Raw genomic sequence first — 15,014 nt, forward strand, 5'->3', positions numbered from 1 at the left:
AAAGAGGAAAAAAGTATCTCAAGGAAAATCCCAAGAAAAAGGAGGAACTTTTAGAAAAATGGCAGTAAGAAAGGATGAGTAATATATTCTTTCATTTTAATAATTTTAACATGGTTAGTTATGTTTAACCTGAGTTTGTTAATTATTCTTCTTATTTGAGGGAGTTTTATTTTATTCTACTCTTCCATTATCTCCATGGTGACCACAGACTCACTGAGCACCTCTGCAAAGCTTATTTTTATAATTCATACTAAATCAAACAATACAGGTGAAATTTAACAGCAGTAAATTGATGATTAAGAAAAGGAAAGTCATTAAAAGACAAAAAATGTTAAACAGATAAACCAACCTCTGCTTTGACCTCCAACAATAACACTGAAGAATAACTTTGACATTCTTGCTAATTATACTCTGGTTTATCTTGTGCTGTTTAATTTTGGCTTTTGGTCTTCTGCTATTGTAACAGGCAAGCAAGATATATTACAATTACAGAGCTCAAAAGAAAATTAGTATGTAACAGGATTGTATTGGTTATTTGGGCCATAGGCAAGATGTGAAGTATTCCACAGGACTCTCAATGAGAAGAGGAAAAGGCATTTAATACAGTTGTTGTTAATTGCACAGTCGTGTCCGACCCATCACGACCCCATGGACAATGTTCCTCCAGGCCTTCCTGTCCTCTACCATGGCCCTCGGAGTCCATTTAAACTCATGCCTACTGCTTCAGTGACTCCATCCAGCCACCTCATTCTCTGTTGTCCCGTTCTTCTATTGCCCTCAATTTTTCCAGCATCTTTTCCAGTGAGTCCTTCCTTCTCAATAGGTGGCCAAAGTAGTTGAGTTTCATCTTCAGGATCTGGCCTTCTAAAGAGTAGTCAGAGTTGATCTCTAGGACTGACCGATTTGATTGCAGTTCAAGGGACTTGCAGGAGTCTTCTCCAGCACCATAGTTCTTTGGCATTCAGCCTTTCTTATGGTCCAGTTTTCACAGCCATACATTGCAACTAGGAAAACCATAGACTTCACATTCCAGGATGTCTGGCTCAAGGTCAGTGACCACCCCATTATGGTTATCAGGGATGTTAAGCTCATCCTTGTACAGTTTTGTGTAATTGTGCTACCTCTTCTTAATCTCTTCTGCCTCTGTTAGGTCCCTGCCATTTTGGTCCTTTATCATGCCCATCTTTGCATAAACATTCCCTTCATACCTCCAATTTTCTTGAAGAGATATTTGGTCCACCCTATTCTATTGTTTTCTTCTATTTCTTTGCACTGTTCATTTAAGAAGGCATTCTTATCTCTTCCAGCTGTTCTCTGGAACTTTGCATTAAATTGGGTGTATTGGGTGTATTTATTTGGGTGTACACAACCCACAACTCCGCATCCAAACCCACCCTATCCAATCCAACATCAGTTAAAACTAGGCATGCACACCCCTAACTACCTCTATTCCAACCATGACTGGCCTTAAATGCAAGCTATTCAATGCAAGAAGCCTTGTGAATAAAATACCTGAATTTCTCCTCTTACTAAATACGGCTAAATTCAACACTATATTTGTCTGTGAAACATGGCTCAATGCATCTCTCCCTGACTCCATTACCACAGTAAGAGACTATCATGTTTCCCAATCAGATCGTGAAATCCGTAGAGGAGGTGGTATTGCTATCTTCTATAAAAAGTCCTACATCTAAAAAACATCCAAGTTACCCAGGAGCTTGCTATTCCTGAGACCATCATCTGTGAACTGTCCTTAAATATCACATTTCGGTTCTTACTATGTTGCAGAACCCTGGATTATGACATCGAACATGTGAACAAGCTAAATACACTACAAACATGGACAGCATCCTGCCCACATACTTTTATCTTTCTTGGTGACTTCAATCTACCTCATATTAACTAGACCCTTAACGAATGTACAACAGAACCCACACCTGCAACCTTCTACAATGCAGTAACAAATCTGGGACTAGAACAACTAGTAACCAACAATACTAGACTTAACAACTGCCTCGATCTCATCTTCTGCAATAGTTTGAATTCAATTTATGGAATACAAAGTAAAGAACCCTTTTCCAACAGTGACCATAGCATGATTGACTTTTGTCTCAACATACATCCACATAAAAATCATCACAACGACGGAATCCCCAATTATAACTTCAAAAAAGGCAACTATGATCTTATAGATAACAATCTCTCATCCCTTGATTGGCAATTTCTATTCTCTGGATGCAATACTGTAGAAGACCATTACAACATATTTTTACTTGAAGTCAAAAGAGTCATCAAACTATATGTACCATTGTTAGTGTTTTGGGATAAACCCCCAAGCAGAGTATGCAGCAGCAGTCAAGCCAGGCAGGCAAATGAGAGAGAGAGTGGGCCCAAGAGTATACACACACTGGAGACAAAAACACTGTTTGTGGTTATAAAATAGTTATTTAATTCACACAGAGATTAAGAAGTGTCATTCAGTCCATATATCATTATCCAGTATATCCATCCAGTTATCAAGTCCATTAACAGTAAATACTATGTCCTTATCTGCTTATAAATCTTCTCCTCCGATACCTTTCTCTCAAAGACAACGCTGAATCCTCAGCTCACTAGGCAAACAGTCCTTGTGTTAAGTTGAAATGGTATCTGGCACAGTAACCTCCAAAAGCAAGCAGATAGACGTTCCAGCAGGCAACAGACCAGGAACAGAACCAGGTGCATCCAGAAGCTGGGTCTATTACGTTTCCCTTCCTACCTTTATTACTGCCTGCAACCGCACCCACAATGACATTGCAGTTTCTTGTGCTTAAAGCTACATAGACACTTAATCCTAGGTTTACATATTTATTCAACCCAAACCTGGTTGGTGTATCCATATACCCAACATTCTCCCCTTTGGGTGATATAAATATGTAATGCCTTACATTCTAAACCCATATTTTTCACAACTCTCTAGATGCTTAATAGCACCTTGGGCTTTAGTAAAATGATCAGCTACATTGTCCTCTGACATGCAGTACTCAGCTGTATCAATTTACTCTGTACAGACTGTCTTACATTAAGATATCTCAAATCTGTATGTTTACTTCTCGTTTTAACTGCAATATTAGTGGCCATTTGAATTGCTGCCTGATTATCTTCATGTACAACTATAGGGTAATGTACAGTTATACCCATATCCTTCAACATTTGTTTGTACATAATCAACTCAGTACACAATAAAGATAAACAGGAGAATTCTGCCTCCATAGTAGACAAACTTATATGCTGTTGCCTTATTGACTTCCAGCCTATTAACGTCTTACCCAGCATTATGGCTGTTCCTGAAGTCGACTTTCTAGTATCTCTTTCTGCTGCAAAACTAGCATCTGCATAAGCACTCAATATGAGATCACCTTTTGGTTCTAAATACAGTGCATGGTGTAATGTACCTTTAAGATATCTTAGGATTCTTTTCAATGCTATCCAGTGACATTGAAGCGGGTCATTATTGTGTCGTGCCAGCTGATTAATACTAAAAGCAATATCTGGCCTTGACCAATTGCTAATATATGATAAGCTACCAACCAAAGATTGATATAATGCCTTATCACATTTGGGACTTTGAGTATCCATTTTGCAAATATCCTGACTCATTGGAGTCTTTGCAGACTTACAAAGTTCCATCTTATAATCTATTAGCAATTTAGATATCTTATCTTCCTGAGATATCTTAAAACCTTTCTGTGTTCTCAGTATATTCAATCCTAGATATCTCTTTATCTCCCCTAATTGCTTGATTTTTATTTTCTTGGCTAATGATGATATTATTTCATTTGCTTCATCATTAGTTTTAGTTATCAGAGCAATATCATCAGTAAACAACAATAATAATGATATCTTCCCATTCTTTTCTCTCTTAAATAGACATGGGTCGGCTAAACCAGCTTTAAACCCTATATTGGTCAGTTCCTTTACAATATACTGGTTCCATTCATAGCCCGATTGTTTAAGACCATAAAGGCTCTTCTTTAACAACCAACAATCATTATTATTGTCTCCTTTAAATCCATTAAGCCTTTTCATATAAACAGTATGTCTTAGTGGAGCATGCAAGTAAGCAGTTTCCACATCAAGATGGTTAACTATATAATGCTTGCTTGCTGCCCACACTAATGCTGCCCTTAACGTTGCTGCTTTCAGACTAGGTGCAAATACTTCATCATAGTCTTTTGCACTTTGTCTAAAGCCTTGGGCTACTAACCTTGCCTTATGGATTGTGTTTCCATCCTTATCTGTTTTTATTTTAAAAATCCATTTGCATCCAATGGGTTTTTCATTACTAGGTAATCTCACGTTTTCATACACTTTCATATCCTTCAATGATTTCAATTCCTTATTGATAGCTGCATACCAATTTTTTTTCTCTTTAGAAGGATATCTTTTAATCTCATCCACAGTATTTGGGATTCTATTTTCCTGACACACTGTATTAGCCTGGTATCTATCAGGCGGTCTAGAAATACGTGTAGTCCTTCTGGGTATTACTGGGCTTGGTTGAGTTACTACCTGTTCCTCATCCTCAGCTATTTCTTCCTCTAGGGGCTGTACTTCTTCCTGTACTTCTTCCTTTACATTATTTTTAAAGTTACAGGGATACTTAATGGGATTTCTGTATGATTCAATAATCACCTCGTTATTGTTATCCTGTTCTAACTTATCCCATCCTACGTGCTCTAGAAATTGGGCATTAGCACTACATAACACCTTAGATGTGCCTTTCTCCCAAAATCTATAGGCCCTATGGTTAGCTTGGTAACCAACGAAGAATAACTGTTTAGCTCTGTGTTGCCCTTTACACCTGAGTTGTGTAGGGATATGCACCCATGCTGGTGCACCAAATGTGTGCAAGTAACTCAAATCAGGCTTCCTGCCATGCCACATGGTGAATGGTATTTCACCAGTGGTTGAGTTAACAACGTTATTTAATAAATGATTAGCACACATTGTGGCCTCCCCCCACAAAGAATCAGGTAACCCAGAATCAGTTAACATAGTACGGGTCATCGCCTGCAATGTTTGGCCTCGCCTTTCAACAAATGCATTGTGTTGTGGTCTGTATGGTGCAGATGTCTTGTGAGCTATTCCAGCTGCCTTTAACCTATTCTGGAATTTGCTATTAACAAATTCCGTGCCATTATCTGTCACCAGGGTTATAAGTTGCCGTTTGGTTTTTGTTTCAGCAAACCTTAACCAATTGAAGAAATGTTGATATGTTTCAGTTTTGCTTTTCATTAGGTAGCAAAACCCATATCTAGAGTAATGGTCCATAATGCTCAGTATATATCGAGCACCCCCCATACTGGGTTTCTTTGGACCAATAATGTCTGCAAATACTACTTCTAAAGGTTCTGTAGTTTTGAAACCATTTAGCCTATTTGCAGGCAATATTTTACTCTTATCTTCACAGCAGACATTACAACGCAAATACTTATCACAGGGTTTTAACCTTATACCTTCAGATAACTCTACTGTACGTTTTAGCATTTTAAAATTTACATGCCCCAAACGCCTATGCAATAAATGGATACATTCATCATGAGGCTTGATATTATTAAATACAGTCTGTGCCTCCCCTTTCTTACTGTCATGTAAGACATATAATGTTCCATTTAAAGCTGCAGTTACCTTTTTGTTATCTCAGTATGCACTTATTATTCTTAAATGTAACCACATATCCTAGTTTATCCAATACTCTTACAGAAAGTAAGTTCATCTTTAACTGTGGTACATACAACATGTTTATATTCTGGTTTAAACATGGACAATAAGCAATACCTTCACCCTTGGCCTTGAGGTGCCAACCATTTGCGAGTGATATACGTTGAGAACTTGTAGACATTTTTAGAAACTTTGTCTTATCTCTCGTGATGCAGTGGGATGCACCACTGTCCACCACCCATAAATCATTCTTCACATCACAATTGCTAAACATGGCCAGTTCAAAGGATTTCTTTGGCTTCTTTACATTCTGGCTTTTTCCTTTTCTGCAGAATCTTGCCAAATGTCCTCTGCCTCCACAATTAAAACACTTTTTAATTGTGTATGCCGTTGAAGATAACTTCTTTTCTTCCGGGTGCTTTACTCTACACAGCTGGTTTCTCTCAAGCTTTGAAGATAATTTCTCTGCTTTATTAGGCTTATCTTCCCTCAGCTGGTCACGTTCAAATCTTCTTCTGGCTTCTTCTAATAGCCTGCCGGTAATCTCAGTTACTGATAAACTGTCTTTTGGCAATACCTCTAATGCAGTCACAAAATCATCATAGCTTCGATCCAAAGAAGACAGTATGATGTATACTTGTTGCAACTCATTAAATATAAGCTCTTTTTCTTGTAATTCTTGAAAAATGCTTTTCATACAGTTTAAATGAGTTAACATGTCTCCATTTATCTCAAGATGTGTTCTAAACAGCTTCCGTGTAAGATTGATATGAGCTCCTACACTGTCACGAACATAAATCCTTTTGAGATTCTCCCAGCAGTCTGCAGCAGTTTCCACTCCACGGATATGAATGAGTTGCTGGTCAGACAGGGTGAGACCTATGATGCACAAAGCCTGTTCATTCTTTCGTTCATAATCTTGTATCAGTTTATAATCCTCTTCATCATTGGGATTTAAATTAGATACATCTGGTGGGTTTGTTATTATGTCCCACAAACCTTCTCTTCGTAGAAGTAAACTACATTTCATTGACCATGAAACATAGTTTGTTCCATCTAGTCTGGATATCATGGACAGATTTGGCAAATGTACTTGTGCCATTGCTCTTGTGATAAACAACTATTTAACAAACAGTTTGTATTTACAGTAATGTGCAACTCACACCAGCTCTCACTGCTATATCCTGGTTAGTTAGACTGTGCGCACTCTGCTGGGCCCATAACCAATGTTAGTGTTTTGGGATAAACCCCCAAGCAGAGTATGCAGCAGCAGTCAAGCCAGGCAGGCAAATGAGAGAGAGAGTGGGCCCAAGAGTATACACACACTGGAGACAAAAACACTGTTTGTGGTTATAAAATAGTTATTTAATTCACACAGAGATTAAGAAGTGTCATTCAGTCCATATATCATTATCCAGTATATCCATCCAGTTATCAAGTCCATTAACAGTAAATACTATGTCCTTATCTGCTTATAAATCTTCTCCTCCCGATACCTTTCTCTCAAAGACAACGCTGAATCCTCAGCTCACTAGGCAAACAGTCCTTGTGTTAAGTTGAAATGGTATCTGGCACAGTAGCCTCCAAAAGCAAGCAGATAGACGTTCCAGCAGGCAGCAGACCAGGAACAGAACCAGGTGCATCCAGAAGCCGGGTCTATTACGTTTCCCTTCCTACCTTTATTACTGCCTGCAACCGCACCCACAATGACATTGCAGTTTCTTGTGCTTAAAGCTACATAGACACTTAATCCTAGGTTTACATATTTATTCAACCCAAACCTGGTTGGTGTATCCATATACCCAACAACCATTAACAACGACCAAAACCAGAAAAAAACAGATTACCCAAAACAATAAGGAAGCTTCAATCCAAAAAGAAATCACTTTGGCGGAAAAACAAATCTGGTCACGTTGCCAACTTCAAAAGCTGATACAAAATTTATGCCACCAGATAAAAACTGAATGCACCAATTATCACATTAAACAAGAAGAAAAACTTCTATGCACCAATTCCACCCACGCTTTCTACAATTTTGTAAACAACAAACTAAAAGATTCAAAGTCCATCCCACCCCTGAAAGGACCTAATAGTAAAGACTGCAACGATGACACTATTAAAGCCAACCTCTTTAACACATTCTTTAGCTCAGTATTTGTAAACAGAAATGGATCATGCCCAGTATTTCTTAGCCAAACCACAGACAACTACAATGATCTAATACATATAGATTTTACAGAAGATAGCGCTATGCAATCTAATGGACTGGATGGAATATGTGCCTTCTTAGAAAAGCTACCAACTGCCATAGCAGAACCTCTAAGCATAATCTTTGAAAAATCTTTCAGGACCAGCTCCTTGCCAAAACTATGGTCACAAGCCATAGTCATCCCCATCTTCAAAAAGGGAAGCCCCAGCCTAGTTGAAAATTACAGACCAATCTCTTTATGCTGCATCACCTGTAAAGTCATGGAATCAATTATTAACCAATCCATCATCCTCCACTTAGAAACAAACAACCTACCGTATATACTCGAGTATAAGCCGAGTTTTTCAGCACATTTTTTGTGCTGAAAAAACCCCCCTTGGCTTATATTCGAGTCAGATTCCCTCTGAAAAAAAAAATGGTGTGGAGCTCCGGAGCTGGGCAGCCGCTTCCCTGCTTCTGTGTTTCCTTTACAACTTGTAAGCATGGGGGTAATCGGAAGCAGAAAAGTTCAGAAAAGCCACCTCCTCCTCCCCCTCCTCCTCCCGAGCGGACTGAAAGCAGCTAGGGCTGAGGAAACGAAGCCACCTCGGCTCGCGTTGTTTTCTGCGATCTCAGAAAACAACGCGAGCCGCTCCCTCACCTCCTCCTCCCCCTCCTCCTCCCGGCGGACTGAAAGCAGCTAGGGTTGAAGGATCTTCCGTCGCTTTTGCCTTCTCCCTATGTCTTCCCTCTGTTAAAATCCCACACACACACACACACACACTTATTTTCAGGCAGATAGATTTCGTGTCTGAGCATTCTCACATGATGGTGGGTCTTTCCCCCCTAAAACAGTTAAATAAAGAAAAACAATATATCCTCATGCAAGAACTTTTCTGCTTCCGATTACCCCCATGCTTACAAGTTGCAAAAGAAACACGGAAGCAGGGAAGCAGCTGCCCAGATCCGGAGCTCCACACCATTTTTTTTTCAGAGGGAATCTGACTCGAATATAAGCCGAGGGGGTTTTTTCAGTACAAAAAATGTGCTGAAAAACTCGGCTTATACTCGAGTCAATAAGTTTTCCCAGTTTTTTGAGGCAAAATTAGGTGCCTCGGCTTATATTCGGGTCGACTTACACTCGAGTATATACGGTACTCTCTAATAAACAATTTGGTTTTAGGAAAAAACTATAATGTAATCTGCAACTCTTACACTGCAAAAATATTTGGACTACACAACTCGATCAGGGCAAAACAATAGATGCAATCTACATACACTTCTGTAAAGCTTTGATTCAGTGATACATGACAAACTACTCCTAAAATTAAAATCTTACGGTATCTCTGGACACCTGCATAACTGGATAGAAGCATTCCTGTCAAACAGACAACAAATGGTCAAAATTAGAATTCTGTACCTGTCAACAGTGGTGTCCCCCAAGGCAGTATTCTAGGACCAACTCTTTTCATACTCAACATAAATGACATCTGTGATCATATCAAGAACAACCGCGTTCTCTTCACTGATGATGTAAAGCTATTCAGCACCACAGACAATACTGCTACCCTTTAAAAAGACCTTGACTATGTATCAGAATGGTCAAACAAATGGCAACTTCAAATCTCAACAAATAAATGCTCTGTCCTACATATTGGCAAAAAAAATCAGAAAATAAAATACAGGCTGAATAGTCAAACCCTTGTTGATGATCCAAACTCTGTGAAGGATCTTGGAGTATCACCTCAAATTACCTAAATGCCAAAGCCCACTGTAACTACATAGCCAAAAAGGCATTAAGATTTGTTAACCCAATCTTATGTAGCTTTTTCTCTGGTAATATTACACTAATAACTAGAGCATACAAAACATTTGCTAGACCAATACTCGAATACAGCTCATCAGTCTGGAACCCACATTACATATCTGATATTAACACAGTTGAGAAAGTCCAGAAATATTTCACAAGAAGAGTTCTCCTCTCCTCTACTCATTGCAGAACATCTTATGCCACCAGACTCGAAATTCTAGACCTAGAAAACCTAGAACTACGCCGCCTTCAGTCCGATCTAATTATCGTATATAAAATCATACATTGCAATTCCTACCAGTCAATGAATACTTCAGCTTCAACCGTAACAACAAAAGAGCAAACAATAGATAGAAACTCAAGGTTAATCACACCAAACTTGATTGCAGGAAATACGACTTCAGCAACAGAGTGGTCAATGTCTGGAATACTCTTCCTGACTTTGGTTTTTTCCCCAAACCCCAAAAACATTAACCTTAGACTGTCTACTATTGACCTCACCCCTTTCCTAAGAGGTCTGTAGGGGGCGTGCATAAGTGCACCAACATGCCTGCCGTCCCGGTCCTATTGTTTCTTTTTTTTCTCTTATATGTATTCATGTATTTATAACTATGTTTTTACTTTTACCTATTACCTTGTAAGCAGTTGACAAATAAAAAAAATCTTTCTCTCTTGCCTTTTGCTTCCCTTCTTGCTAGAAATGGATACTCCATTTCTTTTGAGGGATTCTTGCCTGCAGTAGTATGATGGTCATCTGAATTAAATTCACCCATACCTGCCCATTTTACTTAGCTGATTCCTAAGATGTCGATGTTCAGTCTTGTCATGTCTTTTTTTTTAACAAATTTTATTCAGTTTTTCACATTAAAAACAAAAATTTCTTTTTAGTGGACAACATATTTCTGGGTCATCACCTTTACATACAAATATGACAACAATTATACATTCATATATGCATACTTAATTCTATTATTACCTTTTCCATTCCAAATTTTCAGTAAGGAGAGAAAACAAACACATTAATTCTAGCCTCTTTCATTAATCTCAATCGAAACATCTTTTTGTTTCATTTCAATTATTTCAAATATAATCCTTTAATATTTATTTTGAAAATAAAGATAAACATGTGTTTGCCTAATAATAATAATAATAATAAGTTACCAATGTCTCTCCTTGCTTTTAATAGTCTATATTAACTTATTAATTTAGTTGGTTCTTTAGTCTGTCACATTCCCTTTCCATTACACATTCTTTTTATAAATTCTAGATTAATACAAATTTTAACACTAAAAAAACCCAAACAAGTATAGATTTCTCCCCTTTTACTGCTTTGAGTGTGATACCTCAATGATTAAAATATACCTTTATTCCCCCATCGATTCCCAATAAACCATTATTTTTAAGAAGTTACAATAATAATCATTACATATTTTCATTTGGATTCCACAGCATATTTTCCCCCCCTTGATTTTTAATAAGAGTTATCAGTATCTATATTACCCTATTTTCTCAATATTTTTAATTGCAGAAATATTCTTATTACCCCTTGGCACCCTGCAGAATCCCCTTTTTAATTCATCAACCATTATCTCTGAAAAAACAATTTCTTTTCAACATTTTACTATTTCCGTATTTCTTTATATCATGCACCTATTTCTTACTGCTTCTCTTCCCCTTCTTTTCCCCATATCTTTTCTCATTCCAGTTTATATCCCTCTCTTTCTTGATATCTTCCTTTCCCCTTTTCTGCTGGGTCTTTCTACCTCTCCTGACTTCACAGGCATTCCCCACTTTGATTTCCTTCTTAAATCTCAACTTTTTAACCTTCCTTCTTTCCCCATTTCTTTGTAGTGTTCTTTGTGTTAATTGTCTATTTAAAATGTCTTCTCCTTGAGTCAACTCCTCCTCCTCTGAAGCTCTTTCTTCTTGTTCTTCAATCGCCATTTCCATTTTTTCTAACACAGAGCAAAGTGATTCAGCTCTTTCCTGTAGTAATTCTCTCATATTTTTAAGTTCCATTTTTAATTCCCGAAGAGGTATCATCATTACACACTCTTGTATTTTATGATCGTTAAAGTTCACAAAAAAAAAAAACCACTTTTATTTTCCTTCTTTCTTCTTTCAATTTTCTAAAGTTCTCAGTTGTTCCAGCCCAGGGTCTATACCAAAAATATCAATCAATCCCACAGTCAAGTCTTTCCTTGCTTTTTTCTTTATTCTAGTTCTGCTTTCACTTCCTAAGATTCTTACTTTGTTTCAATATTTCTTTAATGTTATATCAACACAAGTTCATTCAGAAACAGGATGCTTTCCCTTTTGTTTGAGCTCAAGTTTTTGTCAAAAGGTGGCACTCTCCATTATACAAAGTCTTCACCTTTTTCCCCTATCTTTTTATTTAGGGTTTTTCGAACCTCAATATTCCAGCACAGTCCAGTCTCCAATTTGTAAACTTTATTATTATTGTTTTTTGACAATCTTAAGTCCAGCTTTATTTTATGCCTGTTTATTTCCAAAATATTTTAGTCCAATTTAGTTAAATCTTTAGTTCTGGCTTCTTCCTTTCCTGGTTTGAAGCCCCGCTTAGCTGTTGAAAATATTTTCTTATTTTTTTTCCTGTCCCTTTGTAATTTCGCCACTCACTTTTCTTTTCTTAAAAATTCCATGTTACCTTAATCCCGGGGTACTTTTGTATAGTTGTGTTGCCCAGTTGTCCCGGTTCAGATGTTATCCACCTCTTTCTTTCCTCCTGCACAAATCTTAATCCAGCTGAGTCCTCCTCTTCGGGGTGGCCATTTTAAACCACCGCTGCAGTCATCTTCGGGGGAAAAAGACCAAGCCCAGGGGGGGAGATGCGGTTCCCCTCAACCTGGCTTGCGGCTTCCCTTTACTCTGCCGCCCTTCCAAGGCAGCTTCAGCCCCTAATCGTAATGATCAGGGCTCTCCAATGAAAGAGCATGGACCATAGCCGCAGACAGTCGCGATCTATGGTCCATCAGCAAGGAGGCTCCGCCTTCTTCCCCATCTTGTCATGTCTTGTGTGGCCACGTCCAGCTTGCCTTGATTCATGGATCTTACATTCCAGTTCCTATGGTGTATAGATCTTAACAGCATCAGGCTTTCCTTCGTCACCAGATACATCCACAGCTGAGCGCCCTTTCAGCTTTGACCCAGTCACTTCATGCTTTCTGGTGCTACAAGTACTAGCCCTCTGCTCTTCCCCAGTAGCATATTGGACACCTTCCGACCTGAGGGGCTCATCTTCCAGCATCATATCTTTTTGCCTTTTGGTACTGTCCATGGGGGTTTCATGGCAAAGATACTGGATTGCCATTTCCTTCTCCAGTGGAGCTCTTTGCTGTGACCTGTCTGTCTTGGGTGGCCCTGCACGGCATAGCTCATAGTTTCATTGTGCTACGCAAACCCCTTTGCCACCACAAGGCAGTAATTCATAAAGAGGATTTAATACAGAGGATGGACTAATACAGGAAATAACCACTGAGTGTCCAACTGAAAGTTGTTTGTTTATTCCTCATTGTCTCCAAGTTCAATTTTGGATTTTTTTTTCTAAATTGAAATCAGGAGTTGGAAACAGAAAGCACATGAAACACAAATGAACAGGACTTTAATTGACTTAGATCTTTAGACAATAATAACCATTATGGGAGGACAGCTTACAGAAGAGTCTGTATCAAAGCCTTGCTAGAAACAGTGTTGTTGAGCGATTAATAGGTGTCAGGATTGAAGTCTGAACATTAGTACTTTAGCTTCAGCCTCACATAATTTTTAAATTTCCACAACTCAAACTTGTTTCTCAAGTTGACTTTGTTCATACATTTAAAAATAGAAATCTACACAGAGAAATGCATACATTCATCAGTCACTTGTTTCCATCAATATTAACACCGTCAATGTGAAAATTTTCTCTAAAAAACAATCACATTTCATTGCTTGTTCTGGTACAGATAGTCCTCAACTTACAACAGTTCACTTAGTGACTATTCAAAGTTATAACGGCCACTGAAAAAAGTGACTTGTGAACATTTGTCAGTTACGACCTTTGAAGCCTCCCCATCATCAAAATTGGCAACCGGTTCATACTTATGACCCATTACTGGGTCCCAAGGGCATGCGATCCGCCTTTTTAATCTTCTGACAAGCAAAGTCAATGGGGAAGCCAGATTCACTTAACAACCAGGTTACTGACTTAACAACTGCAGTGATTCACTTAACAGCTGTGGCGGGAAAGGTCATAAAATGTAGCAAAACTCACTTAACGTATGTCTCACTCAAGAAGATAAATTTTGGGCACAATTGTGATCATAGGTCAAGAACTACCTGTACACAATCTGCAACCATCCTATAAGGACACAGAAATGCTTCCTGGTTGTCACTGAGGGGAAGAGAGGATTGGTGCAACGATAGAGAGATTCATGTAGAACTCAGTCAAACCATTCAAAGGGGGGAAGAGATAAGCAATAACAAGCATCTTTCTCTATTATCTGTATATTTTAAAAATAAAACAAAGAGTGTTTATTCTGACTGTAATGGCATGGTACACTATTTGTCTACCAAATTTTCATAATACTTTGACCTTTCAAATTACTGCTTTGCAATAACTGCATTAATCTTTCCAGTTAGCTTAATACTCCACCCTGGGCAATATTAATAGGGGAAAGGTCAGTGGCAAGTTAATTCACAAAAAGGTTATCTTTTTCACTTTTAGCATTAAGCTGAACAATAAATAATAATAATAATAATAATAATAATAATAATAATAATAATAATAATAATAATAATAATAATAATAATAATAATAATAAAAATAAAAATCTCTTTCACATATTTGATATAAAACACATCAGTTAAAATGTTCTCCATCCTGGTCAAGTTTGTTTATCATATTATCCAAAAATCTCTTGTTGTTTTCTGTTAAGAAATATAGCTACCTACTCATTCTAATTTGAACTGAAAGCTTTCCTGTATCCTAAGCCTGCAGGCATTTTTCTGAGTAAGGTTATTGTACAATTCTGAAGGAACAGTCCAGCTATTCCTATGGTGGTATCAGCTCCTGTTTAGCTAGTGCTTTTTATGCTCTTTTTGTGATTCAACTAGTCTGTGAACAATTTGTTCCCATATGCTTCCTCTTGAATACTGTCAAAGCTGATTTCAGGTAATCCTCAACTTATGAGCACAATTTCTATTCGTAAGTAGACCAAAAATTTCTATTGCTAAATAAGACAATTGTTAAATGAATTTTGCCCCTCTTTTTATATTTCTTGCCACAGTTCTTAAATGAATCGCCACAGTGGTTGT

At 37.8% G+C, this 15,014-nt stretch overlaps 1 protein-coding gene and 1 long non-coding RNA gene across 2 annotated transcripts in view; one reads left to right on the top strand and one right to left on the bottom strand.

Moving 5' to 3' along the window:
* The window catches only part of LOC113442427 (rho GTPase-activating protein 21), a 27,284-nt gene extending 23,224 nt beyond the window's left edge, over nt 1-4,060 (bottom strand). The window contains 1 exon segment of the mRNA XM_087915844.1: nt 4,026-4,060. Coding sequence (XP_087771970.1) covers nt 4,026-4,055 — 30 coding nt within the window. The 5' untranslated portion in view covers nt 4,056-4,060.
* Nucleotides 1-15,014, top strand: part of LOC148123933 (uncharacterized) — a 64,294-nt gene that overhangs the window by 45,959 nt on the left and 3,321 nt on the right. The window lies entirely within an intron of this gene.

This window comes from Pseudonaja textilis, chromosome Z, assembly GCF_049901715.1.
Source record: "Pseudonaja textilis isolate UNSWEBS1 chromosome Z, rPseTex1.2, whole genome shotgun sequence".
Taxonomy (NCBI): Eukaryota; Metazoa; Chordata; class Lepidosauria; order Squamata; family Elapidae; genus Pseudonaja; species Pseudonaja textilis.